At 46.6% G+C, this 23,395-nt stretch overlaps 1 protein-coding gene across 1 annotated transcript; it reads left to right on the top strand.

The window, feature by feature from the left end:
• Positions 1–194: 194 nt before the first annotated feature.
• Positions 195–23,395, top strand: tonsl (tonsoku-like, DNA repair protein; the record flags this gene model as incomplete). The annotated part of the gene is made up of 28 exons (XM_080011992.1): positions 195–219; positions 361–456; positions 989–1,131; positions 1,805–1,988; positions 2,683–2,812; positions 2,924–3,095; positions 3,259–3,373; positions 3,885–4,036; positions 4,529–4,681; positions 5,041–5,166; positions 5,627–5,837; positions 6,240–6,295; positions 6,621–6,710; positions 7,024–7,096; positions 7,444–7,607; positions 8,580–8,703; positions 11,253–11,437; positions 12,066–12,600; positions 13,501–13,709; positions 14,396–14,496; positions 15,145–15,301; positions 15,644–15,722; positions 15,840–16,147; positions 17,047–17,218; positions 17,362–17,537; positions 18,488–18,561; positions 19,318–19,451; positions 23,169–23,395. The coding sequence occupies 28 exons, from the start codon at positions 195–197 to the stop codon at positions 23,393–23,395; spliced, it is 4,371 nt and encodes a 1,456-aa protein (XP_079868118.1).

Genomic DNA, 23,395 nt, shown 5'->3' with positions numbered 1-23,395 from the left:
CGCGAAATGTTGAATCGCAACAGACGCGGAGCACGATCGGTGGCGCGAACGTCATCCGCGCCGGCACGGAGCGATCCAGGGACGAGGAAGTAAACCGGGCGTTGTGTTTGTTTTGATTTTTTTGTTTGTTTTTCGTTGGGTGCGAATAAGTACGTAAGCAACGCGCTAGCTCCCGTTGACGCGGTCCCGACAAGATGAGCTTCGCCCGGGAAATAAAACGTGAGTGATGAGCTTTGTCTTTAAAACGGGAGGAAAAAAAAAAGAATCACCCTTCGCCTAACGATGACCTTTGTCTTTTATGTTGATGTTGATGTCGATGGCCTCCCGTCGTGCCCGTGCTGTCGTTATACCGTCGAACAGAGCTGCGGAGGGCGAAGAGCAAAGCCCAGAGCGGCAGCAGCATCCGAGAAGAAGCCGATATCTGCAACCAGCTGGGGGAGCTGCTCTCCAGGAACGGCAAGGATACGCTTTTGTTTGTTTGTTTGTTTGTTTGCGAGTTTAAAACAACACCGCGATGGCAACGGCCCCGACCCAGGAGTCTGTGTGACGTCATGCCACAACAGACGCTGTCAGATGACGTCACGCAGAGGCCCGTGTCGGAGTTTGGAAGTCGAGCGAGGGTTTTCCGCCGATATTAAATACCGCCACCGGTGATTAAATGAATTGAAATATAGAATTTTCGGGTCGTAGGTCAGTTGGTTTGTAGTAATTCTTCATTGTGTATAAAATGTCAACGTCGTCCGACGATCTTGAGCCGTGTCATTAATCCTGGATTGAATCACATGACACATATTGACTCGAATCGTGACCCTTTGTATCAAAATCAAATTTTGAGATCCTTCCCAACACCCAGCCGGAATAACCAGCACTGACACACACGGTATATTATATATTTAAATTATATTGTATTGAAACCATCCTGAGCCTTCCTTTGCTCAAGAGCATTTCAGGATCGAATGACCCCCGCTGTCCGGTTCTCCTCCTCCAGGTGACTACGGCGCTGCCATCGAGGAGCACCAGCAGGAGCTGGCTCTCTCTGAGGTGCTGAGCGACGTCATCGGACGGGCCGTGGCCAACCGCAAGATAGGAGAATGCTTCGCAGAGATGGGGAACATCGAGGCAGCGTTGAAAGTGAGCATTTGAGCGCTTCTAAAGGCTTGTTTCGCACGCGCGGTTTTAGTCCTGGCTGTTTGGAAAGGCAAATATATGACACCGGAGGAATTCAGAACCTAGAAACAAGTTCCAGGAGTAAACACAGTTAACTCTACTTAACTGTGCCGGCCAGACGTTCTCAAAGCTTGGGTTGCGACCCCGCCCACGTGGGATCACTTGGAAACAGGGTCGCGGGACATAATTTCTACGACCGTTAGTAACTTTAGTAGTTAAATAGATGTGAAGTTCATCATCATTTCGGAGCTCCCGCTATGATACAGTACAAGTAGCCGATGCAATACTTAAATTCAAACCTGATATGTAATTTGGCGTACCGGCACTTTGACCAGTAATGTTAGTGTTTTTCTTATTGGCGTAATAGTGATGCTCAAAATTAGTGGTCAAAAATAATAACAATCACACATTTGGAATTGTTTCTTTATTTTTATTTTTTTAAATTTGGTTAAACTTTTTTGCATTTTGGCACATAAAATTGGGTTTATGAGAACCCCATGGTTTAGGCTGTATTGTAATCTCTCATCATTTCTGCACTAACAACCACAGAAAAAAAAAAAAAAAAAAAGCACTGCAAATGACCGAACCCCCTGAGAATCCCCCGGGGGCCTAGCGTTGCGTGTTCCTCCCTCCCCAGCACCAGAGGTGTCACCTGGACCTGGCGCGCTCCGTCAGGGACCACGCCGAGGAGCAGAGAGCGCTGGCCACCATCGGCAGAACCTTCCTGTTCCGCTACGAGTCGGACCAATCCAAGAGCAGTTTGGAGCAGGCCGCGGACGCCTTCGTGAAGAGCCTGGCCATCGTCAACGACCGCCTGGAAGGTCTGCGTCCGGGCTCCTTTCTGTCTCGTGTGTGTGTGTGTGTGTGTGTGTGTGTGTGTGTGTGTGTGTGTGTGTGTGTGTGTGTGTGTGTGTGTGTGTGTGTGTGTGTGTGTGTGTGTGTGTGTGTGTGTGTGTGTGTGTGTGTGTGTGTGTCCGTCCGTCCGTCCGTGTACCATCAAGACAAACGTTTTTAAACTCAAGGTCTTGAGGGTGGATATTGTGTTTTTCTTTTCAGTTTTTATACTAAAACGTCGGCTGTTCCGGCACATCACTGTCCCGTGGTAGAGGAGACAACTTTGTCCCTTCTCAAATATGACCTAAAAGGGAGGAAGAAAATATATTTGCCGGCACACTTACTCGGCGAGGAAGTTTCCAAACTGAATTAGTGAAATTTCAACATCCGACTGTGTGATGAAAGAACAACAATGATGATGCTGTGAAGAAATTCCTCTTTTTCTGACTCTACATTTTTACGAACCGACAAGCTTGCAATTTCCCTCTACTTAGTCTGAACTCCGATGCCGAGAGCGCGCCTGTTGCCGAGGTGTCGTGCCTACGCTTGAGGAATCGCACTTGGCTGCGGAGTTCTTCATCGCGAAACAAAACCTTTTGCTCGAGACGGGATAGAGATTTGAGAGTCCAGCCTCCCGCAGTGACGCGATACCCCGTGCGTTCCCCCTCTCTCTCTCCCCAGGCACCGTGCCGCAGCGGGAGCTAAACGAGATGAAGGCTCGTCTCTTCCTCAACCTGGGCCTGGTGTGCGATCACCTGGGAGATCCCAAACGCTGCAGCGAGTACATCCGGCGCAGCGTCTTCATCGCCGAGTAAGAATTTACCGAAACATCCGCAGTGGTGTTCAACTTTTCCTTTCCCATGCACTTTTCCCACCTGACTTATGTTCACTTTCTGTTGTTTTGCATGTTTATTTTCCGAAGGAAGAATCAGCTGCTGGAGGATCTGTACCGTGCCAACTTCAACCTGGGCAACATCTGCTTCCGTAACGGGCAGCACTCGAACGCCGTGCGCTGCCTGGAGCAGGCCAAGGACTGTGCCAGGAAAACCAAGGACAAGTTCAGCGAGAGCGAGTGCTTCCACTGCATCGGCAAGGCGAGAGCTTTGTTTTTTTTACGTGCGACTCATTCACGTCATCCAGGAACCCTGTGGTGCAGCGCTACGACAGCGCTGGTTCCATTAACAACTGTGGTAAAATATGGTCATCAATTTTTTTTTTAATTTTTTTATTTTTTTCCCTTTGCCGATTTGGCTACAGGTGCAGCTCTCCATCGGAGACTTCACAGCCGCCAGGCGCTCTTTGAAGAAGAGCCTCCAGCTCGGATCCCAACAACCTCTGGACAAACAGGCTGTGAAAAAGTCTTTTAAATACGGTAAAAGACAGAAATCTGTTCTTGTTGAAAAAGTTTTATTTTGTTAAAGGATAGGTATGCTAATATTTAAATATTGTTTCCCATCATTTATAACTGTTCATAGCACAACCTGGCTTAACACCTACTATTGAGAAACTTACCACTCTGCTGCAGCTTCTCACTGGGCATCAATGCAGTCCAATGGGGCAAACTTTAAGCCTTGAAAATGTTAAATCTCTCCTTTTCAAAAATGGATAAACGCACATTATAATCCCACATGTCTTGAATAAAATTACTATCACATTTGATTGAGAAATACATTTTTAAAGTTGCCACAGTACATCCAAGGTTTGGCACATCTTCCTGTTTCTAGTCTCTTGCATTAGCGCGGACACAGGAAAAAAAGGGTCATTAAAATCCTGAAAACCTGATTAAAATGCAGAGTTTTCCACCATTTTTGGGCTGTATTAAAGCACCTATATCGTTGACCTCCATGTTATTTTTCCCGTGTGTATATATACTGCGTTCGCAGCGGACCGAGGTTGTCAGCTGGAAGAGGAGGCCGGGGAGGATCTGGGTAAGGGGCGGAGTTCCCATGATGCAGTGGGGCTGGCTGAGCAGTTGGGCGACTTGTACTCCAAGGTGGGCTGCTACAGCAAAGCGGTGGAGGCGTACCGAGCCCAGGTGAGGAACATGTGGGACTTGCAGAAAGCTTTTGAATAGATAATGTATCGTACCTGCTAATCCCAGTCAGTTCTTTCTATGCTCTGAGCTGATTTCATCAACATCAGAGAATCAGAGTTGGCATCGTTTGTAAGGTCTCAAAACTGAGACCCTGACTTTGATACTGGGTTCTTTTCTTTTTTTTTAATTATTATTTTTATTTTTTATTTTTTTATTTTGGTCTTGGAAATATTAAGTTGACATTCATATACCAACTTTGAAACATAAACTTTCAAAATGGCATTTTGAATGCAAAAACAACATTTTAAGTTTTTTTTTAAATGAGTTTTTTTTTTTTTTCTTGCTGAAGGAAATTATATAGTATTTTGTCCCAAAATTTGTTTCCGATGCTGAATAAAAGTTGAAAAATCCATGTATCAAATTTGGATTCCTCGCGCTAAAACAGCATGGTGTCACAACAAATGCCGTGTGCTCTTGTTATTGTCGCTGCAGCTGTCCGTGGCGGAGGCGTTGGGGAAGCCGTCCAGGGAGCTTGCCGTCATCCACGTGTCCCTGGCTGCGACCTACACCGACCTGAGGAAGCACGACATGGCCGTGCAGCACTACAGGCAGGAGCTGGCGCTGCGGCAGGGCACTCCCACGGAGGTATCCACGTCCTAATTTAAAATATAGTTTATATTCATGAAAACCCCTTTTTTTTTTTCTTTCTTTCTCCCCTTTCTTATTTTTTATTGATACTGGACACATTTGATGTGTCGTAGCTGTTGTTCCCATTTTGTTCACTTTAGACCTACTACTGATTCTACTAATAACCTGAGTGTGCGAATGATAATAAAAATGATATAGGTCCCTCCGTAGCTGCGGTTTACTGGAACAGTTGACAAATGTTTTATCCTGTTCTACCATTATTAAGCAGTGTATGAGTATTATGAGTGTTGGAGTCCATTCAGAGTCCAATTTTGTGTGTGTGTGTGTGTGTGTGTGTGTGTGCGTGTGTCTCTCAGGAGTGTGCCACGTGGCTAAACATGGCCATGTCCATGGAGGAGAGTGGAGGAAATGGCGAGGAAATAGACGGCAGCTACAGGACGGCTCTGCAGTGTGCACAGAAGGCCGGTCGGACCCGACTGCGGGTGAGGAGGTTTAATATAAAAAAAAAAAAAATGCAGCTTTTTCGATTCGCAGTCCAGTTAAGTCTGAAAAATGTGTGTTCATATTAAGAAAAAGACAAGACAGGAAGAAGTAGACAGAAGGTAGGGGGACAACTGATTATATTTAGATTTGCAATAATCAGACGCTTAATGGAAGACACTTACACACACTGTCTGAAATGTGAAATGTCATTTAAATTTGTTCTTTTGTCGAAACATCTTGGTCACAGCAGAAAATTCCAAGTTTAGTCAATGCCTTATCTTTATTCCTTATTATTTTTATTGTACGTTCAGGCAGATTGCCGAAGTTTCTTTTTTTTACTATAATATTTTGAGGGCTTCCGGCACTTCCATTCTCCGGTCCCTCTACAACCATTTTTGAAGTATCTCCAAGTTAAAAACGAGGAGGCGTTTCATCCGAAATCCGCCCGTGTCGTCACAGAAGCGCGTGCTGCGGCTGTGGCTGGCGGCACGGAGACGCGGCGGCTCGCCGGGGGCCGACGACACCGCGGCCGAGCTGCAGGAACTCTGCGCTTCGGAGGGATGGAGGGCAGACTGCAGCGAGGAGGAGGAGGAGGAGGGAGAGGGGGAGGTGGAGGAGATGGAAAACAGCGAACCCCTGGACGACAGCGACGTGGTCCTGTCCGACTCCGGTGGGTCAACCTGTGGTTGACTTCTTGGAAATCTCGCACCTTCTAAAGGACCATGTCAATTAAATTATTATTATTATTATTATTATTTATTTTTTTAACCAGTTTACTAGTCAGCAAGAACATTCTACCTTTTCCTGATGGGGGCTCACATTATTAATATTGTCTCCATTTTTGTGTTTTGGAAAACCTACTTTAAAATAATCTCCTGGTTCTACTGACAGCTACAGTAACGTGAACCTATTTGTGTCAAAGGTTCTTCATTTGGCTGTTTTTGTTAAAGCACTGGCGCGTCTGCCTTTTCAAATGGAAATAACAAATAGAAAATACAGCAAAATGAAGTCTCTTGTTTTTCCACAAAGACCTGTCCTATATAATTGGATTTATTCTGTTTTCTTTTTCCAGACGATGACCTGGAGGGCTACGACAAGAACGTGTCTGGGAGGAGAAAGGCCGGCAGGGTGAGGGTTGTCCGCAGGTCCTTTAACAAGTCTTAAATTCAGTTTTACAAATATTGGGTCTAAAAAGTCAGTAAATGGCCTTAAAAGAGGATTAATTGGGTCTTCATTTCAACACAAACATTTTGTCTGATTAATCCATTATGCATTTTATTCTACTGGATAAGAGATTTGTACAAAAATCTTTCATAATTTGTTTAAACTTAAATATTAAAAATATCTTAAAGTATTAGATAGAACTCTCTTGACGCCTTGAGTTCATCCATTATCATCTTCCTGCCCCCTTCCCTTCCTCTCTGTTGCTCCTCTCTCGCCCCTCCTCCTGCAGTGGAACAAGAGGAACGAGAAAGGGGAAACGTGTCTCCACAGAGCCTGTATCGACGGCAACCTGAAGCAGGTCCAGTACCTGGTGGAGCAGGTGGGATCAATAATGAATAAAATAAGATTTACATTATAATTTTTTTTTTTTTATAATATATTTTATAATATTTTATTATGCTGGAAACACTGATTCAGAGGTCAGAATTAATTAAAATTAAAATTACATTCCCTGACTAATTTTCCCCTACTGTACAAACACTTCGATTTATTTTTGGCTCACTAAAGCTGAAGAGATTCACTTCTTGGTTGCTATAAAATGCCACAGAATGTGTTGATGCTGCATAAAATGTTTAATTTTGATGTCCCTTCAAAATGATCAGACCGGTTCCCATCTTCTCACTGTACATCAGGGTCACCCTGTCAACCCCAGGGACTACTGCGGATGGACCCCCCTGCATGAGGCCTGCAACCACGGTCACCATGGTAACAAGAAAAACAAAAACTGGCTGAAATTTGCAATTATAGCGCAACATAACTACCATCAGGGGTTCCCAGTCTTCCCCGTTGCAGATTAAGCTCCGGGTGAGGAGCCCCCACCATCAGTGCATTTGAGAGTTTGTGTGTTTGTAAAGTTTGTCGTTTTTAAAAAAATATTAGAAATTAAAAATGTAAATATATAAAAATTTTAAAAAATTTTTAGAATTTTGCTGCGGACCCCCTGCATTTCCCTCTAGGACCTCTAGGGGGTCTGCGGACTCCGGTTTGGGAACCACTGGCTCCATTGTCTAGTCCGCTCCTGGGCTTATTTAACTTTATTTATTCTCCTTCAGAAATCGCAGCAGTGCTTCTGGAGCGGGGGGCTCACATCAACGACCCCGGGGGTCCGCTGTGCGAGGGCGTGACGCCGCTGCACGATGCGCTCGCCTGCGGACACTTCGTGGTAGCGAGGATCCTGGTGGAGCGGGGTGCCTCCGTCACCGTCCACAACTCCAAGGTGTGTGTGTGTGTGTGTGTGTGTGTGTGTGTGTGTGTGTGTGTGTGTGTGTGTCAGCAATACTGAGCTGTTTGACTTGAAGTTTGACTTGGAGTTTTATTGCTTATTTTTGTTTTTGTTAGGTTTATTTTTGTGGTTTATTGTTGATTACCAGGTTTGTTTTTATTGCTTATTTCTTAGTTTTATTGAACATTGCCAATTTATTTAAATGTTTTTATTCAAGCTAATTCTTAGGTTTATTACATATTACGATTTATTTCTATTTCATTCTTATGACTTTATTTCATTGCCTATTTTATTGTTTGTCTTTCTGCTGTGCCAATGCTATTTCTCTCCGGGGATGAATAAAGTATCTATCTGTGTAACATCCAGATTTAATACCCACTATTATCATATAATATTGTGACAGCTAATTAATTACACAGGGTTTTAACATTAACCACATAAGAAATAATTTGAGTCAAATGTATGACACCAAGGCTTCTATTAATAATTCATTTCATGAAAGGAAAAAAAAAAAAGGAAATTTTTAATGTCCTAGGCAGCAAAGGATGCATCGCTGTACACAGTGGAAGCTCGGAGGCTCAGAACTGACATTCACTACTGGAAAATGTAGTTATTATTCCACAGTGTTTGCAAAAGCTAACTTGCAAATGCACTAATGAGCAGATAAAGGTTGGTTCGTCGTGTCCCAGAGCGGTTGATAAGTGCTGCAACTAAAATCGACCAAAAAGAGCGAAGAGCCCCTATTGTTCCCACGATAGAAAAATATATATAATAAAATAATAATAATAAAATTAAATATAACATAATAATAATTAAAAAATATATGATTCAAAAAAAAAAAAGAAAACACTGCTGCTTGTTTTGTGGCACATATGAAGTGCTGTTATCCCAGAATTTCTGCATGTTTTTAAGGATTGACAGCTTTGTACGTACAGAATGCCGTGTTGATGGCTCCCCTCTCTCCAGGGTGAGACCCCCATGGACACGCTGCGGCAGTGGCAGAGGGTCTACAGCAGAGAGCTGGACAGGGAGACCCGGCAGGAGTGCGCCCTCACAGAGAAGCTGCTGAGGAGGGCGCTGGCGGGTGACTGTGAGCGTTTAAGGATTTTTACACCTTCCTCTTATCCATGCTCTCTTGGGTCGGTGAGACGACTGAGGGGAGTTGGTTTGCCCACGAAAAGACATTGTTGTGCTGTGCAGTTACCACCTCACGCCTTCTAATTTATGTTCTACATAGTCAAGAATCAGTTTTAGAATCGTCTTTATTGCCAAGTAAGTTTACACGAACAAGGAATTTGTCTTGGTGTTCGGTGCGTACATGAAACATAAATGTAAAACAATATGTGAAAAAAAAAAAAAAAAAATATATATATATATATATATATATATATATATATATATATATATATATATATATATATATATACCGTATTTTCACGACCATAAGGCGCACCGTACTAAAAGGCGCAGTCTCAGTTATGTGTGCCATTACTGTATTTAACACACACATAAGGCGCACCGGATTATAGGGCGCGGGTTTTATATACCGGTACATATCCTCTACTACGTTTAAATACCTCTACTGCGTATTTAAAAATAGAGCGGGAGCAAAACTGAGTATGTTTGTGCTTTATTCATGTATTTATTACAAAGTATTAATCAAACCCATCGAAGTCATCATCCTCTGTTTCTGAATTAAACCGCTGCGCTAAATCAGACATGCCAGTTTCCCCTTCTTCGCTGTCAGAGTCACTTTCCGTGCCGTGCGGCTCCTCGGAAATGATGCCGGCTTTTGCGAAAGCTCGAACAACAGTGCCAGCAGACACGTTAGCCCAAGCATCTACAATCCATCCGCAAAATGTGACGTAACTTGCCCGGCGCTGCCTTCCACTTTTCGTGAAACTGTGGTCTCCGTCGGTCAGCCATCGCTCCCACGCCGCTCGCAGCCTTACTTTGAACGGCCGGTTCACACCGATGTCGAGCGGTTGAAGTTCCTTTGTCAGACCTCCCGGAATAACAGCAAGCACAGCGTTCATTTGTTTCACCTTGTTTTTCACATCGGCTGTGAGATGGGCACGCATGGAGTCACAGATTAACAGCGATGGTGATGCGTGGAAAAAACCACCTGGTCTCCTTACATACACCTCCCTCAGCCACTCTTTCATCATCTCCTCATCCATCCAGCCCTTTTCATTTGCCTTAATAACGACTCCAGCTGGAAAAGTCTCTTTAGGCAAAGTCTTTCTCTTAAAAATCACCATAGCCGGCAGTTTCTGTCCATTTGCGTGGCAGCCAAGCACAACAGTAAACGACGCCTTTTCATACCCCGTTGTGCGTATCGCTACCGTGCTGGTCCCCTTCTTCTCCACCGTGTGATTCACCGGGATGTCGAAAGTGAGCGGCACCTCGTTCATGTTGGTGATGTGGCTTGGCTGGATGCGTTTGTCGGCGATGTGTTTGCTGCAGTAGGAGTGGAAGCTCGCCAGCTTTTCATTATAATCCGCCGGACGTTGCTGCGCTACTGTAGTCCTGGTCCGGATGGAAAAATGGCACCGTTTCATAAAACGAAAGCACCACGACGGACCTCCTTGAAAATGTTCAATTTTAATTTCTTCCGCTAGCGTTACTGCTTTTAGTCGAACAGTGACCGTCGAAACGCTCGCCCCACTCGTTCTTTGCTCGATGATCCACCGCTCGAGTCTTTCCTCCAACTCGGGCCACCTCGCCTTATGTCCGCGGAACACACATAGGGCGCACCGCACTATAGGGCGCGCCACACATTTTGAGGAAAAAAATAGACGTTTATATGCGCCTTATAGTCGCGAAAATACGGTGTATATATATATATATATATATATATATATATATATGAATATTAAAGCTGTTTTTTCTTTTTTTTTAATAAAGCTGTACAGTTTGTTCAGTATAGAGTGTAAAAAGATATAATAATAACCCTCCCCCTCCTTGGATTTCAAGGACTTGACCCTGGACTTCATCGTCATATGCAAAGTGACGTAGTATATAGTAAACCAGGTCGAGCAGTCACATTCATTTCTGGCTCAATCATTTGTTTTATTCAGGCCAATGGTGCACAACTAATGGAAAGAAATACGAAAAATAATGAAAATAAATTCAAATATCAACAAATTATATAATTAATTTTTTTTTACTATATTTTATTATCCTATTAGATTTATGACTTTTTTCTGTTAACAAATAGTTAGGCCATGTAGTGTTTCTATTATTTTGATTGCCGATTCATTTGAAATGGACCCGGGGTTTCAGTCTCTTACTCATTTCCATTTTGCCAACGCGAGAATCCCAATGATGAATGAATAATTTTTATTTAAACTGCTGGCCACTACAGGGTCAAACACGCCGTTGTGCGGCCATCTGGTCAGCGCCGATAAGAGGAGTCGTTTCTATCGTGGCTTATTGATTCCATTGAACTAGACGATTCTGAACCGTTACCAATCCTCGGTTTTGATACCAAGCTCTGGTGGCTTAACACGCTCCACCGCCAGAGAATCCAGATGTTTAATGTGCTTTAACTCGCCTCCTCCCCTCATCATCGCCGTCGCTTTAAATTTTTTTTTTTTTTTTTTTATTTCCTCTTATTTGTCTCCCTCTTTCCCCCAGTGCCTGTGGCCCCGGCTCCCGCCAAGCCGTTTGATGCCCTGCAGGACAGCCAGCTGTTTGATGCTGAGAATTCAGAGCCCCTGTCGCCCGCTGCAGATGCTCCTGCCCCCGGCCAGGAGCGCCCGAGGTGCGGCGGCAGCGGGCGCCGCCGGGCGAGGGGTGCCGTGGCAGCTGTTCTCTACGGGGTACGAGGAGGGGGAGGGGGGAAAAAAACTCCGACCGCAGAGCTGCTCGGCTCATCCTGATTCCAGAGTCATTAAAATGTGTTTGGAAAGTCTGTCTCTCTCATAAATAGCTGATAGTTTACTGTGGATGTAGACTAGTTTCTCTGTTAATGAGGCACCACGCTGAACCAACTGGGGAGGATATTATATCATATTATATCATTACATGGAGACATCTTCTTTCTTTCTTTCTTTGTGCTTGATGTGCTTCATGCAAATCTCTCTTTGCTTTCTAAGCGTAGGTTTTCGAAACGGCTCGTTCTAGGAAGACTACGCAAGGATTTGATGAATTTATCCTTTATTTATGCAGGGTTGCCATGTTGGGACTGAATCTTTTTTTTTTTTCTTCTTCTTCTTCTTTTTTTTTCCAAGAGGGCCCGCGGCCATGAGAGGCAGCACACAAATTAAAAGCCTATAGACGCTGAAACGTCAAATTATTCACAACAAAAACCAAACGATTCGCATGTTTTTGATGTTATGAGTTATGTGGCCTTAAATAAGTTGGTGGTGGAAGTTAGACCTAGCCTTCAGTTCAGTGGTTTCCTGTATCTGTTCACGTCTCATCTTTTCATTGCTTTTTCCTCCTCAGAGCGACAGCAGCCCCTCCCCCGACGGCAGCGACTCGGACGCTCCACCCAGTCCTCTGCGTCCCGTCCGTCCCAGGCAGCGTTTCCCGGCGGCCCCCGGTCCGAGGGAATTTCCTCCTCCTCCTCCTCCTCCTCCTCCTTCCCCTCCGCCGCCGGACGCCAGCTCGGCCCCTCCGGACCCCGCCAGAGAAGGGGCCCGAGAAGCTGCGGGCTCCCCGGTCTTCACCAGAGAGGACTACCGCAGCGCCATGCGGGGCCTGGGCAGCGCCAAATCCCTCCTCCAGGGGCCGTCGCAGCCCCAGTTCTCCAGCACCCCGGCTCCCCTGCCGCCGCCGCCGCCCAGTAGCAGGTCGGCCCTGGTTCCAGAGGACCAGTATCTGGCGGACGACTGGCTGGTGGACGACCTGGGGGACGTCCAGCCCAAGAAGAAGAGGAGGATCGGGCCGGAGCAGAGCGGGGCGACGGGGGAGGGCAGCGCCTGGTCCGCGTCCAGGAGTCAGAACCGACACACTGGGAACCGTGAGACCTCCAGCAGAGGTGAGCGGAGACGATTTCTTTAATACTAATAAAGTACTATACCTTATCTCATATTTTAGCCAGAAACATAGAGTACACGTGAGGAACGTCACCTGTTACTTCCTTATATCTTTTCCTCTCACGAACTAGTTATTTTTGTTGATTCAGGGGTCCTGGAAAAGTAATAGGATGTTACGGTTGCTTTCTCAAGTCCTGGATAAATAATGGAAAAGAGGGGGAGAAATATATTGGAAAAGTTTTTATATTTATTTTTAATTTCATAATGATCATTTTAATGATTTGATTTTAATTCTTTTGAAAGCACCTTTCGCACAAACGGAATCTTATTGAGGAAACAGTTTTGGTATCATAATCAACAGCGCACACACATAGCAGGCTGCGGGAAAAGTCTTGAAATGTCTTAAATTACAAATATTGGGCCTTAAAAGTTTATGAATGGTCTTTTATGGCCCTCAGAAATTCTAATTTAATTTGATTTTCTGAGGGCTTATTTTCAACTTTATCAGTTTGACTGAGGTTATTTATCCGTATATTTCTTTTTGTTCTTCTGCTTCAGTCAAAGTTTCTGATGTTATAAAACCCTAAGCCTGCTGCTGAACCTGATACTTGAGAGATGATTTGTCCAAAAATGAGTCTTTAATGGTCTCAAGTATTAAATGGAACTGTAAATGTAATCTATTACCTTCAGACATACATACACAATAGTGATGCTTACCACCGGTATAGCACAAATAGTTCATAGAAATGTAGGCTGCTGTCGTTTAAACCTGGAACATTTAAACGTCTTCGAGGAGCCTTGGAGAAATGTTGGAATATCATAACTGAAAAACATGTTGGAGCCCCCGATCGCCACCAAATCCCAAAATCCTCTCCCTCTCGTCCCCGGCTCGGGCCCTGCAGCACCTGCCTCGTCCAGCAGGGGTCTCTCTCTGAGAAGGAATGGCTCCTCCAAGCCCAGGCAGGCGAAGATGACCCAGATGTGCGGCATGGTGCGGCTGGGCAGACGAGAGGTCGGCAGGTCACACAGCCCCATCCAAGTGACGGAGGAGGACAGCGACCGGGCCGACTCCCCTCCTCCTCCCCCGCCGCCCCAAATCCACTCCACGCAGGTCAGACAGAGAGTCCTGTCTTTAATTATTTATTTGTGTGTTTTAAATCGGTGGTGGATTGCGTGACAAATGGTTAAAAAACAAATAGTGTTTTTATGGATGTTATGTCCACGCAGTGTCTTTTTTTTTTTTTGGTTTTCGTAACTCCCTTTTTGACGGGGAGCCTCCCTGGATAATTATTCATATTACAGCGTCATTATAATCTATTACTGGAAAATGATTTGGCGAGGCAATGTCCTCCTTTCCTGATTAACTTCAGACAGTGATGAATGTGGAGAGAGGGTCGCTCCAGTGAGATCTCTCCCCGGGTCTGACAGTAGAATCGTGACTCGTTTTCTTTTGATTTAACTCATTTGAGATTGAGATTCTCTGCTCAATCAACGACGCAACACATCAACAATTAAAAACAAAACACAGCGACAGGAAGAAAGCAGCGAATTAAAAAAATTAAAAAAAGTTAAAAAATACATTGGAATCCTAATGATATGGGCTGCAATTCATTCATTATAGAGGAGAATAAATTATGAAATCAATTTGGTAATAGCCTCCTGTATCCTTTTCTTATTTTAATCTTTTAAAATGTTTTCTTCCAGTTGTGTCCAGCTGTGAAGGGTGTGGTTGAATAACTTTCTTTCTCTTTTTTTTTTATTTTTATTTTTTTTTTATGAAATTCCTCCGCGTTTCAGGTTCCAGTCTACGCGGCGGCTGCTTCAGTGTCGGTTCCTGCACCGATCAGAATGAGGGTCAGAGTTCAAGACGACGTGTTTCTCATCCCGGTCCCACAAAGGTCAGCAGCTTTTTAAATTATACATTTATTCCGAACTGGATAGAAATTGTCTTTTTATTAAAAAAAATAAAAATGTATCGTCACATTTGAGTTTTCACAAAACAAACAAGCCTCATTAGAAATGGCAGCTCCCAATAAAATGTGTTCACCTTGATACCATTGGCCTGTAGTTGGACTTATTATGACATTTATCTAAAATCAAACTTAATTTCTTGTCAAATATTACAATTGGGGGTCGATGCACTGCTTGCAGACAGTAAGGGTTAAAGATAATTAACTTGTTAATTGAAAAGATTAAAATAATTATGATTAACATTATTTTCTTTTTTTTCTACCCCTATCATAATCAACATTTTCAAGAACAATAACACATGTCTACCTATTGCACAACAGAAATTTATTGATATTGGGCAGAACGTACATTTGCCTCAACCTAACTGAAACGCACCTAATTCCCATTTGAATTATTGTAACATCCCTAATTTTCCTGACATTTGGATGGAAATGTATTATTGTAGACCATTTGTGATGATCCTAATGATTGTACAAAATGATTGCGGTCAGGCCATTGTGTAACGACCCGACGGCTGTAAATCAGTTGGAAGTTTCAGGAAACGATGATAACGGTTCCCGTGCCGCCCCCTCCAGCGAGGCGGAGCGCTGCACAGTGTCCTGGCTATGCCATCAGGCGTCTCAGAGGTTCTACCAGAAGTGCGGCCTCCTGCCGCGCCTCTCGCTGCAGAAGGAAGGCGCTCTGCTCTGCCCCCAGGACCTGCTGCTCACCGTGCTGCACTCCAACGAGGAGGTACGGGGAAACCACGCGACCCTTCTCCCTCTCTGTGTGTGTGTGTGTGTGTGTGTGTGTGTGTGTGTGTGTGTGTGTGTGTGTGTGTGTGTGTGTGTGTGTGTGTGTGTGTGTGTGTGTGTGTGTGTGTGTGTGTGTGTGTGTGTGTGTGTGTGTGTGTGTGTGATGTAGAGCACTTTGAGTTGAGCTGCATGATGTGTATGAAAGGTGCTATACAAATACATGTCATTATTTATTAAAGAATGACAATTTCTATTGAAAATACTTTTTTTTTTTTTTTTATAATAAATATGAGAGAATTTGATGTTGGTTGTTAATGTTTTGTGTTTGTTTTCTTTGTAGGTCTTGGCCGAGGTGTGCTCATGGGATCTCCCTCCACTTCCTGTGCGCTACAAGAAGGCCTGTCAGAGCCTGGCAGCGGGTGAGGAACACAACCAGACCACACGACAAAAAATATAACACACACCCACACGGATTTTTTTAATATATATTTTTAATTTTTTTTTCCAATCCCGACCCCCGTGCCTCCTCCCCACAGAGGAGAACCGGCGCGTGTCGCGGCTGTGCGAGGTGCAGGACGGGAGCTCCTCCGTGTCGGTGTGCAGCCTCGGCCTCCCCCCGGCGGCCCTCGCCCCCCTGCTGCGGGCCCTCAAGCTGCAGGCCAGCCTGGCCGAGCTGCGGCTGTCCGGCAACCGTCTCCACGACGACCTGCTGCCCGAGCTCGTCGCCACGGCCGTCACCATGCCCCGCCTCCGCCTGCTGGATGTCTCCTCCAACCGCATCACGGGCGAGGGGCTGGAGAAGGCGGCCCGGGCCCTGAGAGCGCAGAGCGGCCCGGCTTTCCCCGTCAGTCCCTTCCACTTCTACCGGCAGCGGGAGTTCATCCGTTAATGCCCGCACGTTTTCATGTTCAAGCAGCAGTTAATCGTCCAAATCGCTTTTCTGTGATCCACCCGGCTCCCTGGCCATTTTGGATCCGGGGAACGTGTCCCACAGATTCAGAAAAGGGCCCCCTCTCTCATAGTGCGACTGGCCACAGCCACCTGCAGCCGCCACGCTGCGGAAGTGTGACTAGCACGTGTGAAACCTTCATTTCTCACATCGAATGCACACGAGTGTGGCAGAAGATGTCAAAGAAATTCATTATACAAATCTGTTTTCCACATACAGCCTTTTTTCATATCCGGGACCCTCAGTTTGATGAACCCAACTTGATATGATTTTGTCACTGGGACCCCCAATCTGAGAAGGCTTTTATTGTTGGACACGATTGACATGTAACTGAGTCATGGTCGTCGTCGTACGTTTTCTAAGGGTGCTGCCATCTGGTAAATGAAGTTTCACTATAAATCATTCGACTGGGGACCCTCGGGGCCCCGTGTTGAGAGGCGCTTCACTAAAGATTCCATCAACCTAGCAGGGTGCCATCATGTGACCTGCCCAAACATTCTCCCCAATGTAGCGCAGCATTTCTGGTTTCCACGGTAACGTGCAACAGGCCCAGTCGTCAACGAGCAATATTGTTCTTTAAATACCAAAAGTGCTCCGACTACGTTTTCAATAGCTATGGACTTCCTTTCTGAAATTCTCTTTGTATTTGTCGTTATATATTCATGTTTGAGCTGCATCTTATTCTACGCTCATCTTAGCTCGCACCGCCTGATGGGATGTCCTAAAAATGCTCCCTAATTTGGAAGCGTCCTCGCGAGTAAGGCAAAACCCCTTAATTGTATTTTTCTTCCCAGTGTCTGGAGGACCTGGACCTCGGCACGAACCCTCTGGGCGACGGGGTCTCGGAGTCTCTGTCGACCCTGCTCTCACACTGCCCCCTGCTGGCCAGGCTGTCCCTGCGGGCCTGCGGCCTCACGGCCCGCTTCCTCCAGCAGCACCGACTCCTCTTGGCCAGCGCCCTGTCAGGTGTGGTGACAAATGTGTTTTGGTTAATTTCATCTGTGTGGCTTTAAAAAAAAAAACAACAACCCCAAAGCGATCTGAGAACAGTGTTTAATTGACAACCACATCCCACGGTCTTCCTGACGACGTGTCTTTCCTTCCCGCAGGCACAGGCCACCTGAGGTCCGTGTGTCTCTCCCACAACGCCCTGGGCTGCACTGGCTTCGAGCTGGTGCTGAAGACGCTGCCTCTCCACTGCCTCACGCACCTGGACCTTTCCGCCGTCCGAGGAGGCCTCGCCGATCACCCCGCGCTGGAACTCCTCGCCAAGGTCCTCGCCCAGGTACCGACCGGGGACGGTTCGATACCGCCTCTCCATGCCCCACACCGACACCGATCGTTTTCCCTCTCTCAAACAACCAAGCTGTTAATAGCACATTTGCCTGGATGCGCTGTTGTTTTACCTAGCCATCTAAAAAAAACTCCCGGTCAATCTGTGAAGCAAATATTCTCGTCCTCGAAAGGAAGAAATGCATCCCCACAACACGACTCAATGAGGGTCAGAGTAGCCGTCTCTCACATTCAGCTTCCGGTCTTCTCGGACCTGAAACTCACACGTCTATGGGAACGGAAACACAGGAGGTGTGAAATGTGCCACCTACACTGCTCTTCTGAGCACACAATGCCTTTTCCCGGCCACGACGACATTGGTCTGTCCTTGGTTAAACGAGTTCAGTGTAGAATTTACATTTAAATGCTGGGTCTTTGTCACAAATATCAATAATATATTTAAATATTTGGTGTTTATTATAGGCATAATCATTAATAGCAAATAGTGTCATTTATAGTACCCAAAAGGATGTATTGTTCTGCATGCACACATCACTTAAAACACTGTGACTTTTTGTTATTTTTAAGTGTTATATATTTTTTAATTTCTTTATTTTTCTATTTCTATCCTTTTTATCTATTTCATGTAAAGCACTTTTGGAGTGTGCGCTGGCCGTGGCGCAGGCGGTGACGTCTCTTCGCCGCACGTGGCTCAAGGTTTAGGCTAATGGATCGGATCGGATTATACCTTTTATTTTTATTATTTTTCTCTGATATCTGATCCAGTAATTTTTGCCCAGTATCGGACCGATACCGATATTGAGTGTCGGATTGGCGCATCCTTAGTCCCAACACACTCCTCCTTTTGCACAGAGACGGCGTTTCGCTGAGAATTGGGTGAATGTAATTTCTGGTGTCATGCTCAACTTGCGTTGTTTTTGTGATATTTACTTTCTTTTACAGGAGGAATGTTCCTTGACGCACCTGAGCCTGGCAGGAAACGGCCTGACGGACACTAGTGTCGCTACGTTAGCGAGGTGTGTGTGTGTGTGTGTGTGTGTGTGTGTGTGTGTGTGTGTGTGTGTGTGTGTGTGTGTGTGTGTGTGTGTGTGTGTGTGTGTGTGTGTGTGTGTGTGTGTGTGTGTGTGTGTGTGTGTGTGTGGTAGCTCAGGCAGTAGAGCTGGTTCGATCCCAGGCTCCTCCTGCTAGCATGCTGTAGTGTCCTTGAGCAAGACACTTAACCCCTAATTGCTCCTGATGGCTGCGTCCGTCGGTGTTTGAATAATTGTAAGTCGCTTTGGATAAAAGCGTCTGCTAAATGACTAAATGTAGTGTGTGTGTGTGTGTGTGTGTGTGTGTGTGTGTGTGTGTGTGTGTGTGTGTGTGTGTGTGTGTGTGTGTGTGTGTGTGTGTCATAGTTTTTCTTTTTTTTTTTTTTTTTTTTTTGCGATTGTTGGAAAATGTACGAAACAATGCGCTGACGGTGACGTAGGCTCCGTCTTCTGAGTGAGGAGATTAAAGCATTAAAATGGACGATTTGGCACAATTGTAAGCTTGAGCAAATACTGCAGAGGTTGAATTGACATGAAGTGCTGCAATCCCAAAGTCAGGATTTCCTGGAAAAACTGATCTGGTGGCGTTATCTAATAACCTTTTTAAATAAGTCAAGACAATGATTTTCATGAGTTTGTGTGTGTACGGTGCTTTGCAAACGTGATTTTTATGAATATTCACCTGTATAGCTATTGATCTGGCTGTCCGTCTGTCTGCCTGCTGCCTGTCCGTCTATCCAGGTGTCTCCCTGTCTGTCCTTCTCTGGTGTCTCTGGACCTCTCCGGAAACTCCTCTGTGACCTCGGCGGGGCTCCTCTCCGTCCTGCTGTCGCTCCAGGAGACCCAACACTCGCTGACGCTCCTGAACCTCCAAGGTACGCGGTGCCACCGGGTCCCCTGAGCGGATCAGACCCGGGACTGGATCGGATAATGATCCCTGATAACGTACTCTTAATTTCATTCAAAGGACCCCGTAGCGCGCAGTTACAAGTTTTTCCCCAAATGTTTTGTCGGCTGGGTCTTCTGGAGGGTCCTGGCTGCCCAGAACGCAAAGTCAGTCTGAGATACTAAACAACCGATACTGCAGGAGAGGGAGAGGGAAACAATTTAGAGGGTTTTTTTTATTTTTTGTGGGTTGTTCTTTTGAGTCATACAACTCAAAGTTTTGAAAGGGTGTCAGCACATTTGAAATAAAAATGAATTAACTCCAACACTATTATTGTCATAATAATAATAATAATAAAAATAACAATAATAACAATAATAATCACAATTTCTTTCATGTAATATTTCAATTTAAAGTGACACATTTAATTATTTAATCATTTATTTTGTGTATTTCAGCCCTACATACAACTTAAGTTGGAGTTATTTCTAACTGCTTTAATGTATTTTACATAGGTGTGGGTTTCTCTAGGTCGTCCTCAGACGAGCCTTCCATCGTTGTTCCGAGTCACCCCGGTTCTCCATACATCTGGCCAGCTCGTTGGTGCTTTGTGCTCCCGCATCATTCTTGAGTACATCCACATATGTTAAAGTGGGACGTCCTCGTGACCGGTGCCCATGTGTTGTCTCCCACAGTACCAGTTTGCTGGCTGGTAGCTCCTGGTGGCTTTGGCAGTGTCCTGCTAGTCTCATTCTCCTTACAGCAATCTTCTCGCTCACCCTTGGTATTCCCTCGTACAGAATTCTGTTGGTTACACGTGTACTCTTGCTGATGTTAAGCACTACACGCAACATCCTGGTGTAGCACCCGTCCAGGGACTTCTCTAGGGTCGGCTTCAGGGACCAGCATTCACTGCCATAGAGGAGAACGGACTCTACTCTCGATGTCAAACTTCTCGCTGTTGCCATCTGGGGTCATCACCTTGGCCCTTGTTCCTGCGTACATGGTCTCTATTGCTCGGAGTAGGTTGGGAGGAATTCCATACGCCCTAAGGATTTTCACCATCATGCCTCTGGGGATAGAGTCAAAAGCCTTTTTGAAATCAATGAAGCACAGAACTGTAGTCAGGTTGTGCTTCCTCACCTCCTCAATTATTCTCCTGAGTGCCAAGATCTGGGCTGTTGTTGTTCTCCCCTCCCGAAAGCCGTTCTGGTTCTCCCTCAAATGAGGGTCGATGGCAGGTCTTATCCTGTTCAGTATCATGCGATTGTAGATCTTTGCAGGGATACATGTCAGGCTAATGCCTCGGTAGTTGTCCGGTTTCGAGAGATCTCCAGCTTTGGGCACTGGGATGATGTTCGATAGAGACCACATATCAGGCTGCCGATTGTGCAGCAGAGCAAGGTTGCAGAAATCTAGAAAGATGTCGTCGAGATCACATTTTCTTCAGGACCTCTGGGGGTAGACCATCTAGACCGGCACTTTTCCCCAATTTCACAGAGGTTTTTGCCCTGGCGACCTCCCCAGCCGTGAAGGGACCATCATCAATTCCCAGGTCTTGGAGGACTGTTGGCACATCTTCCGCAGTCTCTCCCAGCAGCCTCTGGAAGTGCCTGGCCCAGGTTGTCACCCTCTCCTCAGGGCTGTGTCCGTCGACCTGTCCCTCCTTGATCCTCTTCCTCCCGGTCATTTCACTGATTACCCTCCAGGCCTCCCCCATATCTCTGTCCACCTTGCGCTGCCTTCACTCTCTGCACTTTCTCCATCAGCTCCTCCCCTTTGATGGTGTCCTAGGTGTTGAAGAGAAGCTGTTTGGCTTCGTTCAGCTCCCTACGTCTCTCCACTGTTGGTACCCGCTCATAGCTGAGGCGGGCTTCCTCCACATACCCTCGCGCCGCTACTACCTCAGGGTGTTTCGATCGCCGGGAGGATCTGACTCTCTGCATCACGGGCACACATAGTTTGGTCGCCTCCTCGTTCGCAGCAATGAAACGCATGCAACGCAAGCCCACAGAACTGAATGTGGAGTATGGTTCTGCATTCATGATGGAGTTCCTCCACCTCCTCCTCACTAGGATGTAATCCAACTGTCGAAGCGTACCCGTGGCTCGATCTCGGAAGGTCCATCTCTTGCCTGTTCTCTTCCGGAAGATCGTGTTTGCCGCCAGCAGCTCGTGTTCCATGAGGAAGGCAGTGAGGTAGGCGCCGTTGCGGTTGGTAGAGTCGTGGTAAGGGAAGGGTGCGTCCTCTGGTCCAAGCCTTGCGTTGAAGTCCCCAAGGATTGCCAGGAAGTTGTGTGCTGGGACGTCTCGGACCGCTGTTACTCGGTCCTCAAAGAACTCCACCACCACGTCAGATGGTGCCACGTTGGTGGGTGAGTACACGACTACGACTGTCGTTACTGGGTTGCCCGAAAACTCTGCGATCAGGATCCTGTCTGTGTGGTGGTAAACACGACGAAGAGCCTTTCGCGCTCGAGAACTCAGCATTAACCCGACGCCGCCTGTTGCGGCCCGGGCCTCGTTTCGCCACGCTGATGCAGAGATGAACGTGCATCTCTCCACTCCGCGGTACACGATCGGGTCATCAGCGTGCACTCGTCTGTGTTCCTGGATCCCCAGGATCTCCACTCCCCATTCCTCAGCACAGTGTGCTCGCTCAATCAACCTCGCTTCTTCTCTCGCTGTGCATGCGTTGAAGGTTCCCATAACGAATGGTCTCCGACAGCGCATGAGTGCATTGGACGGGGTGCTGTGATCGGACAGGACCCTCCCTGGGACACTCCCAGGGTTTGAGGTCCTGTCGTCATGGTGCCCTCCAGAAGGAGGACCAGCACCACCGTCCGCCGCGATGTTCCTGCGGACTCCCGCTGCTGGAGGTATAGAATTTGGGATGACTTCGTACTCCATGGTTGGCTTTACTATGCTGATAGCGGACTGTGGGTCGCAACTCCTCGCAGTCCCGGTTTTAGTTCAGAGTGTCCTTCTCCTAGACGGGTTGCCGTCCAAGGCTATGAGCCCCATCCGCCCATGCTATTTAACCCATAGCTGGGACAGTGGTTGGCAGAGGCCAGGGCTTGTCCACACACCGGTGGGCCTGTGCGCCTTGCCTCTGGGGCGCACTGCTGCTCCGAGATCTCCTACAGTTTGGCCTGGGACCTCGCGATACCCAGTTACCGTGTGTGGCCACGCGGAGGCACTGCAGAAGTCTTGGCGATGGAGAGGCTATGTACTGACCTCGGAAGACTAACGCACTCGGCTTCCTTTACCCAAGACTGGGTTGGTCAGCGGCAGGAACTAAGGGAGGGGAGTCACATGCATCTCTACAAGCAACATCTCTCTAGTATGCTGCACTAGATGCATCAATACACCCTACGAGCTCTCGCCCGCTCACACACAAATGGTTTAATGGAGTCTAATTGTAAATTGTGCATTTTTCACATTTGTTTGTCCTTATTTTTGCTGTGTGCAGTGTATTTTATCGCTTTTTGCCAAATAGACTCATGCAGTGTAGTAGTCACACAACCGGAACTCACTCCATGCTATCCTATTGATTGTGTGTGTGTGTGTGTGTGTGTGTGTGTGTGTGTGTGTGTGTGTGTGTGTGTGTGTGTGTGTGTGTGTGTGTGTGTGTGTGTGTGTGTGTGTGTGTGTGTGTGTGTGTGTGTGTGTGTGTGTGTGTGTGTGTGTGTCCCCCTCCCTCCCAGGATGCCAGGTGTCTGGTCCCTGGGACAGCAGCGGTCTGGACGGTCTGTCGGAGCGGATCCAGGACCTGCGTCTCTGCTCCCAAGGCCTGAACAAGCTGGACCGCCAGGCCCTGCGGCAGAGCTGGGGCCATGACCAGGGGCCCCGGGACCTGGAGCGTCGCCCCCCAAATGGACGCTGCTTGGACAGAAAGGCCAAGTTCCTCATTTCGACGGGTCCCTCTCCGTGA

The sequence above is a fragment of the Zeus faber genome, assembly GCF_960531495.2.
Source record: "Zeus faber genome assembly, chromosome: 13".
NCBI classification, from domain to species: domain Eukaryota; kingdom Metazoa; phylum Chordata; class Actinopteri; order Zeiformes; family Zeidae; genus Zeus; species Zeus faber.
Note: the sequence above shows the minus strand (reverse complement) of the source record. Positions and strands in the feature narration are given on the sequence as shown.